The sequence below is a fragment of the Mastigoproctus giganteus genome, chromosome 14 (assembly GCF_048544385.1).
Source record: "Mastigoproctus giganteus isolate SK-2022 chromosome 14, ASM4854438v1, whole genome shotgun sequence".
Lineage (NCBI taxonomy): Eukaryota > Metazoa > Arthropoda > Arachnida > Uropygi > Thelyphonidae > Mastigoproctus > Mastigoproctus giganteus.
Window position 1 is genome coordinate 106,952,332 of NC_143588.1, and position 19,730 is coordinate 106,972,061.

The window sequence follows — 19,730 nt, forward strand, 5'->3', positions numbered from 1 at the left end:
GGGGACCGGGAAAGCCCGTCCCCAACTTCAGCTGGGAAAGAGCCATATATGAACTGTAAGGGGGTGGGTATCCAAGATTCCTAACCCAGAGTGTTGTTTCCTTTTTCGAACGTGAAGGTGCTCGCCTCTATACCACTGACACAGTCCACTTCTTGTGAGACTTCATGCACTGAAGAACACATGCTTACACCGCTACGTTGTTGTCGAACTTCTTAAGAGCCATATATGAACTGTAAGGGGGTGGGTATCCAGGATTCCTAACCAAGTGTTGTTTTCTTTTTTTCAAAAAGCGAAGGTACTCTTCTTTACAACATTAACACCGACGTTCCTTTCTTGTGAGATATCATGCACAGAAATGCGGCTGTTGTCCACAATAGGCATTTCAACATTCATTTCAGTTCAAAAGAAGTGAACATCGGTGCCTTGCTATCAGATGTCAGACTAATGGCATTCAACTCAGTCATAATCCAACGATTTAATAGAATTTAATAGATTTAATAGAATCCATTCCATCACCAGGTGGCTTATTTAATTTTTTGGTTATGATAACTTTTATTTTCCCATCAGTGTACATTAAAATTTCCAGCTAACTGTTGCATTGTATTTATGAAGATCACAATCTTACGAGAAAACTTAGATCCATCGTTCCAATACAAGACATCCAACAACCATTACCATCACCCAAATTTATGCAATATATAAATATCTACAGAACAATGCTTTGGCCGATATAGAGCATGAAATCATGGATGCTGACATCATTATCTGAATCTTTTTTTTTTTTTTTTTTGGCAACATCCTCTTATTGATTTCATTCAATGCACCATTCTTATTGTTATATGTCCACCATTAAGTATTAAAGAGAAGATTCTAAGCCAACCAATTTTTCTAATGTTAACTTCGCGTGTGGCTCATACACCCTGCAGAGAAATCAAATTATCTTTTGCGGATAAGATAAAGAATGGTTGGAAGTACAGCGCCCTCTTGAGTATTTTGTTTCTTTTCAATAAGTCACGAGGTAAAGGGCAGGGTGATATTTGAGTATCGAGCATACTGGAAGTTCATCGAACAATGGTGTCAATGATCCTTGAGATAACACGAGAGAGAGAGATAAAATATACACTGCCCTGCCATAAATATTCGACACTTACTGAAGGCCCATTGCATTGAATAATTTCATAAAGGTGAGGAATCCATTATTGTTGATGGAACGCGTATTTATTGACATCGTTCAGACTCGAACAAGCGATATGAGTAATTCTCTACCAGCCAGCCAAACACTCAGCTATAGATTAAATCAGTAGTTCTCAATCTTTTGTCACTAAGTCACCCGAAGTTAAAGGGCGCACACCTAGTGATTGCCATTGAACTCAATGGAGTTATTCCTAATCTGGCGGCACATCAGTGCGCCGGGGCACACCGTTTGAGAACCACTGGACTTGTGTTCATATAACTGCTTACGTGCCTTGTTAAAGAAACAAGTGATTATCCTTGAAGTTTTCTACAATGATGTAATGAACTTGCCAGGTACCTTTGCATACTAGAATGCGGTTATGCACCAAACAGGAAATTTAACAATTCTGTTTTTTATCCACAGCTGGAAAAATTGAAAAAAAAAAAGAGAAAAAAAACAGAAGCATGCGCTGTTTGTCAAGCATCGGTACCTGTTTCAAAGAGCAACATCCGTTATGATATATTTGGTCAAGTGAAGTTGGTCTCCTCACAAGAAATAGCGTAGGAAACAGAGCGAGAAGTCAGAACTGAATTTGGGAAAGAATATATTTGTAGTTTGAAACAAAAAATTCGTACCCCCTGAGGGGGTCTTCCAAGCTGATTTTCATACGGATATCCACTGATGCGTAAAATAATGGTCTGTTGTTCCTAAAATGAGCAATATTAATTTTTAAAAACAAATAACCTAAGAAACATAAGATAAACTTAAAAGCGTTAAAGTTATGTGTATTTATATAAGATTCTAATAATCTTAAACAGGCTGTGATGGCGGGGAACCTCACAGGTGTTCTTCAAAAATAACATTCTCGCGTTAAATTCCTAGTCAAACTTTTACTGCAATAGTTTGTGAAGTGATTTTCTTACAGTTTTCATATAGAAATTAGGGGGAAGGACCTGTCAAGGGCCCCGCTACCGTTTTTGCAGCTATTTGAATTCTAATTCAGAATGGCATGGGACTGAAGAACCGCCAGTGCTGTCTAATAGATGGTTCTTTTCAAATTTTTAATCATTTATATAGGCAATGGTCTTTTAATTTGGAAGAGACGAAGATGAAACACCGATATTGTTCAAGCAGAATTAAAAAAAAAAAAAAAAAACGTTTTCCAAAAATTAAAAGAAAATGGCACCTGTCAGGTGCTCCGCCACCATTTTTGCTACAAATGGAAGAACCACCACTGCCTGATTCAGTAAATACGCACATTTTAAGTTTATTGTTTATAAATCCCCTTCCAGAGTCTACAAAACAGCGTCCTTTCACTGCATTAAAGCAACCTTTCACACACAGCACGCAGGTCACGTGCGTGTAGAATACCCGGTGGTGGCAATATTATGAACCTGTTGGCTTCCAGTAGGGTAACTTCTGCTACCATTCAATTCACCTACTCTTTAATTAGGCCTAGATGGATAATAAGGTAGTTAAGGCACTTATATGAACCACGTGATTGATAGCTAATATAGAAACCAAAGCCGGTCTGAACGCATTGACCTTTAAAGTGTCCCCAAAAGCTGTCAAGGATTTAATGAATACTCTATTGGTTAGTTAGAATCTATTTTAGGAGGTGCCATTGTCTGATTGGCTCACAATCAACAAATTATATTGTTTACACCTCCATGGTAATAGAACGGGTCTATAGAACAATGGCAGTTATGTTGGGATTTTCAATAAAACCACGGGACATCAATAGAAGACACTTACCCTCTCCAAGAAACGCTTAATTAATGCAGAACAGGACGTGCATCCATTTGCATTTCCTGCGCAATTTTCCTCATAAATTACGCCCCCCTGTAAGTATACACTTGTTTTCTAAAACTTAAATTTCTTTTATGGATTTTTCAAACGACAAAAAAACACTGACTGCTCTTGAACTGGTGAATGTATTTGCTGATTTATGACCCTCTACACAAAGGGCCCAACTACATCAATGAAAATGAAAACAACCGAAAACAAAAAAAAAAAAAAAAAGAAAAAGAAAAAGAAAAAAGTGTCGACTGCCAAACTATGGCAGACGACTAGAAAAATATCTTCGCGGGAAGTTGCATAAATCATCTTACCACACTTGTAACAGACGATTATATCATGGGATCATTAGAGTGAAATGAACTCTATTGTTTGGGCTAATTGTCTGCTGGAACAAGCAAGAAAATATACCCCTGTAAATTTGCTAACTTTGCCCCTCCTCTCTGTTTTCCCAGAAAGTAGTAACTATACAAATAAAAGAATTAAATGAAAATAAAAATGAAACAGCCTCTAATTAATGGCATTTTGGAAGGTTCGACTTATTTTCAAAACTGCCTGAAATAGCAGACGAAATATCAACACCAAACGACTTCCATGAAATAATAAATTTCATGTAATTGACAAGTAATAATATTTCTAATAATGTTATAATTCTCAGTTGGGTAGAGTGGGAATACCCAAAAGATATCCTGGGGAGGGGGGGGTTGTAACGCAGCATAAAATTTCAACAGACAAAGGAAGGAACTAATGATTTTTATGGCCAATAAAGAGGTCGTGCAAAGGTTTCCCCTCAATAAAATGTTGCAAAACACTGTCATAATGTTTGTATAATTTAAAATGCATTCCACCTGTATTATTCGTGTTACCTTCTCTTATTATTTTACACTCTTAACTATAATTTCTCTTATTATTTTACAAATATTCGTGTTACTGTATTTACTCGCCGAATTGATCGTCCCATTAGGGAGATATTTTACATTATCAATTGTCCACGAGGTGAAAAATACTAGTTTCTGATATTTTGCACATCCTTGACTTATTCTGGACTTGTGTGGAGAGCTGATTTATAAATTGAAAAGAAACGAAATTTATAAATTGAAAAGAAACGAAATTTATAAATTGGAAAGAAAAGAAATTTATAAATTGGAAAGACAAGAAATCTGTAAAATGGAAGAGAAAAGTTGAAACTAAAAGAAATCTGTAAATTGGAAAATAAAAATCTGAAAGAAAAATAAAAAACAATTGGAAACAAAAAAAAATCAGTAATATGGAAATGAAAAATTGGAAAGAAAAGAAATCTATAAATGAAGAAGAAAGAAATTTATACAGTGAAAAAGAAAAATTGAAACGAAAAGAAATCTGTAAAATGGAAAAGAAAAGTTGAAACTAAAAGAAATCTGTAAACTAGAAAGATATGACTCTGTAAATTGGAAAAGACAAATCTGAAAGAAACGTAAAATGGAAAAAAAAAAAAAAACAATTGAAAAAAAAAGCGAAAAAATTGGAAAGAAAAGAAATCTATAAATGAAGAAGAAAGAAATTTATAGTGGAAAAGAAAAATTGAAACGAAAAGAAATCTGTAAAATGGAAAAGAAAAGATGAATGAAATTAAAAGAAACGTAAAGTGGGAAAAAAAAACAATTGAAAAAAAAGCGAAAAAATTGGAAAGAAAAGAAAAAAAATTGCAAAGAAAAGAAATCTCTAAATTGGAAAATAAAAACTGGAAAGAAAAAAAAATTAAAACGAAATCTGCAAAATGCAAAATAAAAATTGAAACGAAAAGAAATCTGTAAAACAAAAGAAAAATAGGAACGAAAAGAAATTTCTAAATTGGAAAAGAAAATATGAAAGAAAACAGTAAAATGACAAAAAAAAAAAAAAGTTTGAAAGAAAATAAATCTATAAACTGGAAAGAAATCTATAAATTTGACCGAAATCTGAAAATTGGAAAAGAGAAATCTAAAGAAAATAGATCTGTCAATATGTAGAGTAACCTATGCTTTACATTTCATTGTTGTATTTACCAAAAAAAAAGGAGGGGGAAGGGATTTTTTGCGCCCTTAGCATTGAGATATTCGTTACAAAACATCCTTAATATTAATTCAGTTATTACGAAACTTCAGGTATGTTTTATGCTGGAGGAGGTGCAAATGCAAGCACCAGTTTGAAGATTTATCAAGCATAATTACCATAATCGAATTTTTATTATAAACCGTTCCCAAAAAAAGGCATTCCCTGTTAGGTCCTCAAAATTCTAAAAGAACCACACAAGAGGAAGTCTTGCAATCACTCTGAAAGGTTAATACCCAAATCTGATTACAACAAAGCTGATTATTGTCTAATTCACAAGATTATTAACCTCATTAGCTGGTGTACTCAATTAGCCAACCTAAATTCTGTTGACTGATGAAGGTATGTCACAGTTTTCTGCTTGATATTCATGTCATATTCAGGTCTAAACCATGTAACGGCTTAAGCCCCAGTTCAACGTTTGAATGTGGTATTAACAGGAAGCAAACGAGATCTTGGACACTTCAGAGTTTCCCAAATATGCACAAATAGAAAACTGTTTCCAAGATCGTATGCTTCTTATAAATACCATAACTGTCCCCCATTATAAAAAGTTTATTTTATGAAATTTTCTCGAAGTACCTGCGAAGGAAGGTTGTTCCGGAAAACAGACGTAGAAGGAAAAATGAGGCAGAGGAAACTTTGGCTCTGTGACACTGGGGTTGGACAGTAAATGGATGTTCAGTGGTAGCTGCACGTGTTCGGCCTGCTTTGGAAAAGAGAGAGGGAATTATAGAAGCCAATTGAGGAGTGCCCATGGAAGAATCTATAAAAAAAAAAAAAAACATGCAACAGAAACAGAATGTCTATGAGACAGAGAGTGGAGAGACTGTAAGAAATGGTTCGTTATTTAACCTGCCCTCTTTTGAATGGAGTCTAGAAGCCTGAGAGAGGTCATGGGGATACCGCCCCAGATGTGGGAACAATTCCATGGTAAGGCGGTTTTCAGATTTCTACAGAGTGAGTAGCTGTTTAGAAGAAAAGTAACGATGAGAACCGAAAAGAAAGCCCATTTTTTTGATGCAGAGGAAGCAATATTTGTGATGTGCTTATGCCAAGGGAGAGAGAGAGAGAAAAGTCAGAATAATCCCCAATAGAGATATATGACTTTGCCTAGAAATCGGGGTGTCATCGAAGATCAGCATAGGAGCAGAAGAATCCTTTTTTTGTGAGACATAAGACAGGTCTGAGTTTTAGAAGGATTGAAATCAGCTAAGTCATCTTTGCCCAACTGGAGAATTACCTAGAAATCAGCATCTAAAGAATTGGCAGTTGATATTCGATACGTTGAAGCTGTTTGTGCAGGGCAAGGTTTCAATACTGAAAGGTGGAATGCAATATGCTATAATCAGCAAAACTATGGATAGGATTTCCAATCAAGAGAAGAAAGTCATAAATATACAAGAGGAAAAGAGTGGGAGAAAGAAATGGACTCTCGGGCACACCAGCATTAGTGGAGAAGTTAGAAGACAGAGAGCCGTCTACCATCAACCGCGGTAAGTGGTCAGAGAGAAAACTGGATACCCAATTACAAAAACACAGTTGGCAAACACCAAAAGATGGCAGCTTATTTAGAAGACCTTTATGCCAAACACGATCAAAAGCCTTCAAAATGTCAAGGGCAACTGCTTGAGTTTCACCAAACTTTTCCATTGAATTTTTCCACAGATGAATAAATAAGCCAGTATATCGCCATGGATCAAAACTGATGGAATCCATCTTAGCGATCAGTATTCAGATGGAAGGTTTCGAGATAGCTAGGTAGTTGGGGGTTGATGGGTCTCTCCATTACTTTGGAAAAAGGATTAGTGCAGTGGGGCGATACCTAAAAGGAGATGATGGATTTGTCGCCCTTTTTAAGAATTGGCTGATTATGAACAAATTTCCCTGAAGATGGAGAAATACCAGTAGAATAGGAGTATAAAAAGGGAAAAGCTTGGGTACAGGTTTTGAAAACGAGTAGAGAAATGTCATCAGACATGTTGCTCTAATTGTTTGGTACTGATAGGAGGTGGTTTAGCAAAATAAGAGATGCAAGAATTAGTAAAAAAGTAGGCTTTATTCTCAACTTTTTCTTTAGCTGAGGATGCAATAGAAGCATCAGGTTGTTTGTTATTTGGAGCATTAGCAACTAAGGCCATATTGCTCCGGGGATATGCGGTGGTCATTCCCTGACCTTTCCACATCCTCCGTATTTGGTGGTCACGGGCTCGAACCCCAGTCTAATCAAGAAGCGTGTGCTACGCACTGCTGCTGCTCCTGCCCACCTGGCTACAGAGGCGCCGCATCAGGTTGTAACAAAGATGGGAATATAAACGGAGAAAAGTTAATGGTCCAATGGCTTTGGCAAGACACCAGAATGCTCGACTAACATTTGGACAAGAAGCAAGTTTTCTGATCTTAGCCTATTCAAAATATAGTTTGGATTGATTAATAACTGTTTTAAAATTGTTGCAAGCTTTAGTGCGGGAAAAAAATGAAAGCTGGAAATTTGGATTCAATCCATAGAACGTTTATTGGAAGACAGAGATTTAAATATATATATAAAATAAGATTATAAATGGAACGTGAAATAAAGAATGATTTCTTTGGAGAGAGAGAGAGAGAGAGAGAGAGAGAGAGAGAGAGAGAGAGAGAGAGAGAGAGAGAGAGAGAGAGAGAGAGAGAAAGAGAAAGAGAGAGAGAGAGAGACTCCAACGGAAAAGAAACCATCGCCAAACTGTGATCTCAGGTATCTAGGGGACCACTAACATTGACTGTACTTTGAAGGGTTGCTGTTGCCATTAGTAATGGAAAGAGCATCAGCATCTCGACCAGCTGGGTTCGCGTATCTAGTAAACTGAAGCCAGCTGGAGTTGTGAACATAAAACCCCCCAAGAATTACTTCACTGTTAACAAAGTTGGACTGTAGGAAATCTCCTTGTGTATGGTATAGACTTGGAAGAACGATATCATGAACAGATGAATTAGACAGAATGGGATAAAGACACTTCGAGCCAGAGGAGATTCCAAATGAGGAAGTCTCTGATAAGGAGGAAAGGCATCAATGAGTAAATAATTAGGACAACTGAGATGAGCAGTGGTTGAAGCAAATGATAACTGACACTGTCAGAATAAGCGGGGCTTAGCAGATTGTATGTGGAAATGAAATCATTGAGATTAGAACTAAGACCATGTATATTTGTATTCGGATATGGCGTACAGACGTCAAGAATACACCCAGCTCCTATACATAAGGTCACATCGGACTCCTTATAGTCACTATCTGGCAGAGTAGAGGCAGCAATATTTACGTTAGCTGATCCGGATGCCTACCGGACCGAACCAATAGGTTCGGTCCGGTAGACTATCTAGCTAGCAGCGGACTTGCAAACACACAGTTTTAGTGCAATACTCCCGAAATGGTGAGATCCAATACCCCATAGTGGATCTCACCATGATGCCCATCATACCATCAAAAGGAATCAACCATAATGCACCATGGAGATGGGTCTTCTGAAGACTAACCATGGGATTCACCTCAAGCTCTAGTTAGCAAAATGGTGGTGCTGCACAAGATGATGAGTAATGTACCACCTAGTATTGATTGCCTGGTAACAAAAAGTCGTGCCATTTCTCTGTACGATATTGACTACACCTCAACCTCTGCTTAAAATAGTACACAGCTGGGTGATCACCTCCAGTATCCAGGCTCAGTGTTTTAGACCTTGCACATGGAGATATGCTCACGGTTACTAACAGTCCCATCATTGTGAAAGTGCGAGAAGAGAATATATGGTTGTTACAAGACTGGACCTTGCCGAAATTAGATTTACTTTCCTCATCAGTGGAACCAAAATATCAGTTCCATCAGCTTTTAGACTTGCAGATGGCAAGCTCCAGCTGTCTGTCATACTAGAAAATATGTCTGTAACCAGCGTCACGGAGCAGGAAATATTTTCAACATTACACATTGGTTTTCTGAAGAATTACCTTGGACTTAAAATCCAGTATCTAGTAAGTTTTATAAAATCTACCACCATAGTACTGACGTCACAAGTTCCAAACGAAACAAATTACAAATGTCAGTGGTAAAAAAAAATAATGAATATTAAAACTTAGAATAATCTACATTTCCGTTAGAGGGCGTACCTAGTATGATAGGTACATTTCTCTCTAGATCAGCAGATCACATGTCGATAAGCGCAAGTTTAGGCTTAGCTGAGTATTATTTTTGAATTAAAAAAAAAAAAGGCATCATTAAAGTATCCAGGGGTGTCGCTAATTGTAGGGCAAAAGGGATGAGTTCAATAGGGAAGGGAGAGTAGATTATTTATCGATTAAAGTTATGGCTAAATCCATTAGAACGCTGTGTAACGCGAAAGGTGAAAATCCGGAACGGATAAACAGGAAGTAGTTGTTTTTTTTTTTTTTTAAGAACACGTGGTCTCGCGGAACAACAAGTAGGTGTAACGAACGCGCCACCTCCTACGCACGTGATACATGTACATTTCATTTAATCTTTTTCGACTGCGCTAACACCTTTGGTAGGCATTTGGCTTCCTCTGTAGATGGCATGCGCATCACTAAATCCAACGGGCGTTCATCCCCTGGCACCCAGAAGCGTGAAGTCGAAAAAATCGGCGAAGATAATGACAGAGTTTATCGTCGCTTCTTGACCTTTCATTTGAGGAACGATACCGCCAGCTGTCGTTTAAGGGGGCGGGGGGTTTACACATGGGAGCACGGAAAGTCACGTTATTAGAGAGAGAGAGAAAAACCAATTTTAATTAATCTACAAACATGCGCCATGACGAACTGGTGCTATTGATTAGGTGGAGTCTGCCAGGTATTTTGGAATATTTCGCAGACAGAAGGAAAAAAAATCACGTGTCTGCCCCCCGTCTCGATATCTCTCTCTCTCTTTCTCTCTCTCTGTTCTGTGTACGCTATATTTGGTATTTTGTAAGTTTCAGTAGCTTTGACGCAGCTGGCAGACGTCTAGGAACCCGGGCAGCGTCCCTAGGTCTCATTATTCAAGTAGTGAACGAGAGAAAACACGCAGCTGCTGAGATAGGTGATCCCCCCTCCCCCTCTCAATTCCTTTCAGGCAAAACCCCATTACAAAACCCACAGGTGTTTTTGAAGCAGGGCGCTTTTCTGCAACAGTAAACGTTTTACAAAACAACAGTCAAAAGTAAACTGGTAGCTCTATTAACACCGTTATTAAACATCTGTTTTTTTTTTTTTTTTTTTTGAAACTAGGATATGGAAACAGATGCCTGAACGTAAATTGCTGCAAAGTTCAGTTGGTTTGAATAAGCGTCAAGGCAACCAAGGCCGTGAGGCGTCCGTAAATTGCGTTTAAACAGACCAAGTCGGCCACTGTGCAAAAAAAAGTCCACAAAACAATCCGCGCTGAGAGGAGCAGCGTGCGTAGCCACTGTGCCAGCCGTGAAGGCACGGGGCATGGCGTACACCATCAATATTGAAATTATTCATAGTATGCGCTTCGATGACGAATGCTACTCGGTCTCGTTTCGAATCCAATCGACGAAAGATGATACTTAGTGAAATTTTCTCAAGTGGGGGTCGGCCAGTATCTCAGGAGATACTGGCGTTAATCTCGCATACAAATTAACGTTAGCACGCAATTTACAAAAGCAAACACCAATGCCTCATGACCTGAGGGGTTAATCCCAAAGTCCCTTCCCTGCAATTTTACCGAACTGAAAATTTGCAATTCATCTTGATTCTGGATCTAAGTTGTTGCATACATCCCTGATAAAAAAAAAAAAAAAGATAAAAAAAAAAAAAATAACTGAACTTCTACAACCGCCACGGGTTACGCTAGTTTTTTTCAGCAGTTAAAAAAAAAGCAGCTCCAGAAATTAATGAAAAAAATGAAGTCGATCGTTCATTGGTCAGGCATGCTATCAATTAAACAGGTGATAATCAAGAGAGTTGCAACAATTTGCTGTTTCTTTGGCATCCTTAGAGAGGTTGAGTAGAGAATGGCCCACTAGCAACCATATTCATCCAACGATGAATGCAGTATTCAATCTTAAGACAGAGTTCAGTACTGAAGTACATGTCAGGGACGGAGGATCAGATGGCTGAAGCATAAAGGGAAATGAGCATACGACACCCCTCTGAGTGTACCGGAAAATGGCACTGAGTTGTGACATCACATAAACTCCTAGAAGCTTTTAGAAGTGTCTACGCCTTAGTCCTGCTATGTTTGAAATTAGCTGGCAGGTCAGTTCCTCCCCATCCAACACTAGGCCAAGGTCAATTAACGGAATCCAACCATGAAATCAATACGAATAGCACAATAATTTTATGATTAATTAATTATTTTTTTTATCAATAAGATATAGTTTCTTTTCATTAATGTTTTCGATCTTTTCTTAATTTTAAATTAAATTAAAAAAAAAAAAAAAACACTGTAGTACCTTAAAATCAAAGAAAAGCTGTTCGTTCATCGGTCAGGCATGTCAAATAATGCTTGAATAATGACCAAGCATGTGGTCATTATTCAAACGGTCAATGTAGTCTTCATTTGTTGCTCGGGATACAAAGTTTAATTGAATAAAATTCTTCGGATAAATTGTCAGTTTCAGTTATTTACTCTCCCCCCCCCCCAAATTTACGATTTTTTAAATAATAAAATAAATTTCAATTTCAACCGGCATGACTATTTATAATAAATTTTAAAAAAAACAGCCACTCAGAAAAGAAAGAAAGAAAGAAAAAGTCGATTGTTCATTGGCTAAGCATGCTGTCAATCAAAGAAAGTGCGGTATCGTTCTCATTCACCACTGTTACCTGTTAACAACAGCACTAAGTTAACATCAAAACAATGGAAAACAAAGAATAAGATCACCACTATTGAATGAGCGCACGCCTGTCCGATGAACGTCCAACACAGTTTACGCAGTAAACAGGCTGTCATTATGCCAACGAGAAATAATAAGCCATCCACGTTGTTTAAACATTGAGCACAAGCTCAAGAGCAGGAAACAGTGAGCAAAAAAAAAAATAATAATAAATAAAAAAGGGGGGGGGTCAAGGGTAAGACTCGCGTTTCATTACTGAGAAAACTGAGAGCATCACACCTGAAATAACCAGAAATCCCCAACATAAATTACGTAACTGAGCCTCAACAGTGGCCAGGCTAACATCACCCACTTAAATGTACTGAAAGCGTTCTTACTTTGCTCATGACGTCACCAGAGGAATGACGTATTTAAGAGGGTAACTTATAGTGCACTTTAAGAGGGAATTATTCGCGTGAGAAGGGTGGAACTCGTGATCCCATCTTTAATGATCACGTCATCTTTGGACATACAGAAAGAGAAAGAAAGAAAAATTGGTGTACGCTAAATCCTGTGAACAGTATCATGAATATTGTATATAGGACTAAATCTTATTTTTACAAAAGAAAGAAAGAAAAGGCCGATTGTTCATTGGCTAAGCATGCTATCAATCAAACATAATACCATGTCTTTCTCATTACATATGAAAATTAATAGCTACACCACAGAAAAGTTTTAAATGCCGTTGCCAGTTAACACCCACTTTGGCAGTCGAGTGAGCTTAAACCACGATCAACTCAAACGCGTGTAGTGCTGTAATCTGGCTTATGACCACTCAGCTATGGCAGCAGTTTGTGTAAGGATGAGGAGGAGTTTCTATAAGATGGAGTTGTCGAATCGGAACTGACTTTAAAAACCTTTCCAGGGCCGAAACACACTTTCCATTGGGAAGAGTGAAGACAACAGCCACTTTACGAATTTGCGAACGTACCTAGAGAGATTGGAAACATAGCAGAGCTGAGGAATCATGACGAACTTTTAATTAGAATTTTAAGGAATCTTTAAAAATGGCGTATTATTTAAATCATGGGTTGGTTTGACAGTGCCGTGTGAAAAAAAATAATAACAACAATTCACGTATTTAATAGTCACATGAGCTTGAACCACGGTCGACTGAAACGCGTGTACTGCTGTACCACCGCATTTGACCACTTGGCTACGCCAACAGTTTCTGTAACTTAAGGAAGGGGAACTGATATGGCTGTCGAATCAGAACTGACTCTACAAATCTTTCGAGGACTAAACACACTTCCATTCTGAGATAACTAAAAACTTAACCAAGGTAAAAAAAAAAAAAAATGGCGAATTTCTATTAGTCCAATTTTAATTAAATTTGGAATAGCTCAACAAATCTTCTGAAAAGACAAAAGTATAAACTTTCAGTGAAATCCATTTACTCGGAGTAGAGTTGTTACTCGCGGACAGACAGACGGACGGGCAGAGTAAAGGCTACAATCTGAACAATTGAATACCACTAATATTTACTTATATTAGTTTCGCGTATTTAACAGTCACGTAGGCTTGAACCACGGTCAACTTAAACGTGTGTACTTCTGTACCATCGCATTTGGCCACTAGGCTACGCCAGCCGTTTCTGTATGGAAGGGAGGGAACTGATAAGGCTGTCGAATCGGAAGTGACCGTACAAACATTTCTAGGACGAAACACTTCCATTTAGAGATAACTAAAAAAAATTAAGGAAGGCCAATTTCTATTAGTCCGATTTTAATGAAATTTGGAACAGCTCAACAAATGTTCCGAAAAGACACAAGTATAAAATTTCACCGAAATCCATCCACTCGGAGTACAGTTGTTACACGCGGACGGACAGACGGACGGGCAGAGTGAAGTGATTGGAATGTTTCCTTAATTAAAATGGTGGACAACCCCAGGGGCTCACATCTGGTGAGTATGGCCTTGGCACATCCAGGGTCCTGAGCTGAATCTCATTATTCTTCTCTTTCTTGGTGATTCCTCTCTCTCTCTCTCTCTTAAGGTAACTCGGAAATTTTTTTTTGGCTGGTTAGCATAAGCCTAAGGCTTTCTTGCACCATATGACTAATGCTAATAATAATAATTAGTTAAAAGTATTCGCCTGTTTGACAGTGCCCAAGTGTGAAATCAGATTAAATCTGAACAGCTAAACTCCATTAATATTTACTTACATCGATTTCACCTATTTAACAGTCACGTAGACTTGAACCACGGTCAACTTAAACGCGTGTACTGCTGTACCACCGCATTTGAATACATGGCTACGCCAGTAGTTTCTGTAAGGAAGGAGGAACCGATAAGGCTGTCGAATCGGAACTGATCCTACAAATCTTTCTAGGGACGAAATATTTCCATTTCGAGATAACTCAAAAATGTTATGGAAAGGAAAAAAAAAAAAAAAAAGGCGAATTTCTATTACTACATTTTAATGAAATTTGAAATAGCTCAAATCTTCGGAAAATACACAAGTACAAAATTTAACCGAGATCCATCCACTCGAAGTCGAGTTGTTACACGCGGACGGACAGACGGACAATGAAAGCAATAGTCGCTTTAAGCATTTGCCACCTTGCCTTAAAAAGACTGGAAACCGTACGAATACTTAAACGATTTATTTTTAATTAAAAGATTTTCAGGAATCTTTAAAGATGGCAGTTTAGTTAGATAGTGGGCATGTTTGGCAAAGATGGCAACAGATCTTGAACGCTTTCGAAAGGGAAACACAGTATGGCGAAATAGGACACATAACTTGCAGGAAGATCCGGTTGATGGACGAGTTTCCTTGACCTTAAATAGTTAAGACAGTTACTGCTAGCTTTCAAAACTTCCTTTAAATAAAATAAAATAAAAAAAGTGTTCCAAATGGAAGTGCACGAGCCAATTAAACTAAAAACCCAGTGAGGGATGACGTGCTGTCAGTCATACTATCTTTAGCTAAAGATGGTGACTTGGCGTGCCTTCCGGGTAGTAAACGTTTAAGATTACACGAACCCCGTTGGTGTACTTGAAGATTACGAGATGGTGAATCTTTTGTATGCCTAATCTGCGTTCGTAAGCTCAAATACCTCCGACATCTTTCTGTATAAAAATTCACGCTTTGGACATAAAATATCCAACATTGGTGACTGTTGCTAGGGGCAAGTCCATTAGACAAAAGAGGGGGGTGTAGGACACTAACCTTTATATCCACCTGCGATTTTCGATATTGTATTAGGCGTACGTCGCAAAAAAAAAAAGTAGCAGACGAACAGAGGGAGTTTCGGTACCTGCGGCGGTAAAACGAACCTTTGACCTACTTTCTATTCATATCCTACTATCAATAGCAGGGCCAGTTGTGGGGGGGGGGAGGTATCAACGTTCATTCCAAAATGAGTGAAACAGTGAGTTGGCCAGGGCTACTGCTTTCTCATATCGCTACCTTAAGAGCTTGCTGCACGAATATAAGATAAATACACTGATATGAAATAATATTAGTACCTTTGTAAAGTGCTTGCATTAATATCTGCAAATGGGGTTGTAGTTTGAAATATTAATATCCCTAGAGGTCTACTAGTTACGAAAAACACATTTACCAAAATTAACTGAGCCTTGAAACAAAAATAGTATTTTTTAGGTCACACAGCTCTTTATTATTTATTTTTTTTTTATTTTAATATCGATTTGTTGTACCGCTCACAAAGCGCAGTAAGCAAAATAATAGTAATCGGTAGCATTTGTCACTTAAAATACAGAAATATAAATATAGAAATACAAATCAATAAACAAAGTGAAAAGTATAATAAGAACATGAAGATCGAAATCCATAATTAATAGCCACAAAGGAGAATTTAACTATTGTTTATGGCTAATTTGATATAAATACCATTATACTATTATTATGAAATTATTACGAAAATAAAACTGTAAACTTACATTCGCAAATATATTCTGGCACCATTGTCTATATATATATTTTTAAAAATGGGTAGGTTAACTTAGTACTCTATTTAAATAAACATTTAAAAATAAATAGATAAAATTCGCACAATAAATACACAATATTAAACAAAATGTTCTTTAAGTATCTTACAAGCGTCTTTGGTTGGTTCATAGTTCAATAGAGGGAGCTGCAGGAAATCTAATTTTTGATTGATTTTCGTAGTTTATTAAAATATTTAATTTGTTTATAAATTATACACTTTAATAACTGATATATTAATAATAGTTTTCTTACTACAAGTATTTATTAATTAATAAATAAAAATACTACGCCCACTTTAATTGCGAATAATAAAAAAATAAAGTCGATTGGTCACATGATATGACATAGTACCAAAATGTTTGATTGAAATGACGTAGTGTTTATTAAAATATTTAATTTAATTATAAATCATGCACTTTAATAAATGACATTTTAATACTAGTTTCCTTACTACAAGTAATAATAAATGAATAAAAATACTACATCCAGCTTAATTGCGAATAATAAAAAAATAAAGCTGATTGGTCAGAGATGACAGACGTGCGAGTTACAGACATACGAAAATGCTATGTATATTAAAATATTTAATTTTAAACTTTAATAACTGATATATTAATAACAGTTTTCTTAGCACAAGTATTTATAAACTAATATAAACACTATATACAGTTTAACTGGGAATTATAAATTAAAAATAACACTGATTTGTAACTAGATGGCACACGAACAGCGTTTCAATTACGAAAATGAATGAAATTTCGAACAGATACGTATTTTGAATTATTTAATTTTAATAAAAAATTATTACATAAGCTTTAAAATAACTGATATAATAATAATTATCTCAGAATAATTATTAAGAAACAAATAACAACCATCTCTAGTTTAACTGGAAATAATAAAATAAAAATAGTTTTTGCTTGAAGAACGACAGTTGCAATTACGGAAATATCTGATTAAAATTATAATTAAATAAATTTAATTTAATGATAATTATATACGCGTTAAAATAACTCATATAATAGTAATTATCTTAGTACAATCATCAGTAAACAAATAAACTAGCTCCTCTTTAAATGAAAACAATAATACAAAAATAGCATACATCGTTCTCTCACGAGGAAAGCCAGTTGTTAAGAAAACATTTTAAATTATGTATTAAATTGTTATATACATTTTATAAGTTATTAATGACTGTTATGTTGCAAGATGTATTTACAAACCGGTACTGCATCTACGTTTTTATAGTAAATAATACAAAAATGCGATAATAGGGCAATACTGAACAAACGAAGCACATAGAACCTGTAGTTCTCCATTCACGTGGAAAAAGATTATAAACAAACATTTACTTTGGCTTTTATAAGATTTACTGTTACTTCCTGTCACTTTATCTTAGAAATTGTGCAGAGCTGATCTTAAATGGAACGAACGGACGATTATCTAAACTAGATACACAGGCAAGCGATTTGGGATACTCAAATCAATCTTTCATGCTCTATTCAACACCAAAATCCATTAAAAATGGGGGTTCCCTCTCCAACAAAGCGGGGACAATGCATTGTCCTGTTCTGGTGACAGGTTTAGGCTTAATATGAACGCTTAAATGAGCAAGTAGCTTCCAATATTCCTCATCCATTGGCGGTTGAGCCGGCGATTGCCGCGAAACAGGAAGCACACTCTACAATCGTCTCTACTTACCGCACACGTTAAGCCAGCCTTCGACACGACAAGGAAAATCAGCCCTTCCTCTCCTCGACATGTCGTTCTCATGAAAAGGAAACCACTACTATCCTAGAGAAGGGAGCTGTGTGCATCTCTACAATCCATCCAAAAGAGAAGGGCGCTTGTCTTTTTACGCCAGCATGTCGTCTGAAGGATCCTGGTTAATCATCAACACACGCGTTCAACACTAACACAACCTGTCAACTGTGTGAGCCGACGGTCTGCAAAGCAACTCACGCGGTGGCGCTGCATTCGTTTCTCGCTAGACTTACTAAACAGCGTTAAGCTGTTACTAAGCTGTGCGCGCGTGAGATTTTCGATTGTTTATTTCAGTGGAAAACGCTGATCGTGTAACTGGTCACGTGATATAAACCGAGAGGGGGTTGGAATATTGCAATTTGATGTAATAGAAAAAGAGAGGGCGTTGTGTTTTTATCGCGTTTCACATCAGAATCACGTTCGCGTACGAAAAGGCTGTATTTTGAATGTTGTAAGATTGGCTGGTGATTGTGCGCATGACTGAAATGACTGGAAATGGTCGAACGATGTTTCATATTACTGTACGGTTCACGGTTTAACTCGCACGCATTGACGATCAATGTTGTATGGCTAATATCCAAAACATTGATACGCATGTTATAAACTGTTATTACTGTAGCTGTTTCGTGATCACCGGATGGTATGCCATTTTTCCTTTTTTTTGTGTGTGTATTGAAGATCTAAGTCTCTGGTTGTTCTTTTGTTGGCTTCCCTCTGGTTGGAGAAATTTTAAACCAATCTTTGAAATTTATTTACTATGTCAACTGTTATGTCACCTAAGCAATGGAAACAAATACTTAAAATAAACAAATAATAGACAAATAGAGCATTCTGGCATGGAAAAATACGGATCTCGCTCTCAAACAAGTTATATTGTCTTTCGAAAATATAATTATAATGAAGGATTGTGCACCTGCAACAATCTTTTTCTTTCAAATTTAATCAAATATTTTCACAATTGACGAACTTTGTGCCAATCACTTGGAGATAAGCGAAAAATAGGATAATCACCTTATGCAAACAATGCTTCGACTAGCAAAACTCACCAACACTTTTAAACCCATCTGTTCCATAATATTTTATCGCTACCTTGCAATTAGGTTTAGAGCAAAATTGTTAGCAATGTTTACAATCTATAGAGGGTCAGTTCATGGGGTCCTGATCCAAGAATTAATGTCTGGAGACAAGGACGGAAAGGACCCCTTCTCTATTGGGATTTGGGATCCCCTTTTGCACCCGCTGCACCCTGTCCCCACCAAAGACAAGCCTGGAGTATATTCAACAGGATACAAGAATGAGCTTAGACAAATTATAAAAAAAAATTCTATCTGAAATTACAACAGTTCTGAGACTTTTCAATTCTACCTTAATGTGATCGAAGTCTGGAAACCTTATTTTCACAGACTCCTGTCCAAGTGTCAATAGGTGAAATCCCAGGTATGGACAGCTTGAACCATCCACCCACCAATATTCTGATAATGCTATCACAGTACAAGAAGAGACAAGCCTGGATCCAGTTATTTCAATCTAAAATAATTACCACGAACGGTCTATACATCAAAAGTAGAGAATATGAATGAGTTTTGTAAAGAGCATTTATAAAAATATTTAATTATTTATTAAATAAATAAATACTTTTTATTTTTTATATAATAAATAAATAAATAAAATGTATAAATAAATCAATAAATTATTCAATAATTTAATAATTAATAAATAATTGTTTATTCATTTAATAAATTTTTAAATTAATTATATTGTAAATTTAATTAGTTGTTAAAGGTTAATTCAATAATAATTAATTATTAATATAATTTATTAAAGTATTTAATATGTGTATTTTTCTCATCTTTCTGAATAAATCTACAATTATTTTTTTTTTGCTATTAGATTTGTTATTAAAGTTATTTTAACCAAGAAAGGAGTAACAATTTCTATTGATATTTGAAAATCATTTTGTTTTTCAAAGTTCAAAGTTAGTTTAAAAAGGAATAAATTTTAAACTGTACCTAATCCAATTACGGTACTTATTTTTGATTTAGTGCAGGATGACACCTGCTGCCATCTACTGTTACAGCTGGAAATTACAAATGACATAAATACCTGTGTTTTA

The 19,730-nt window shown here is 36.3% G+C and overlaps 1 protein-coding gene across 4 annotated transcripts in view; it reads right to left on the reverse strand.

The window, feature by feature from the left end:
* The window catches only part of raskol (Ras GTPase-activating protein raskol), a 258,953-nt gene extending 241,179 nt beyond the window's left edge, over positions 1-17,774 (reverse strand). For all 4 annotated transcript variants that reach the window (XM_090388960.1, XM_090388962.1, XM_090388961.1 and 1 more), the window contains exon 1: positions 17,555-17,774. In XM_090388960.1, the coding sequence (XP_090245086.1) occupies positions 17,555-17,615 (61 nt within the window). In that variant the 5' untranslated portion in view covers positions 17,616-17,774. The remainder of the gene's footprint in view (positions 1-17,554) is intronic.
* Between the last annotated feature and the right edge of the window lie 1,956 nt (positions 17,775-19,730).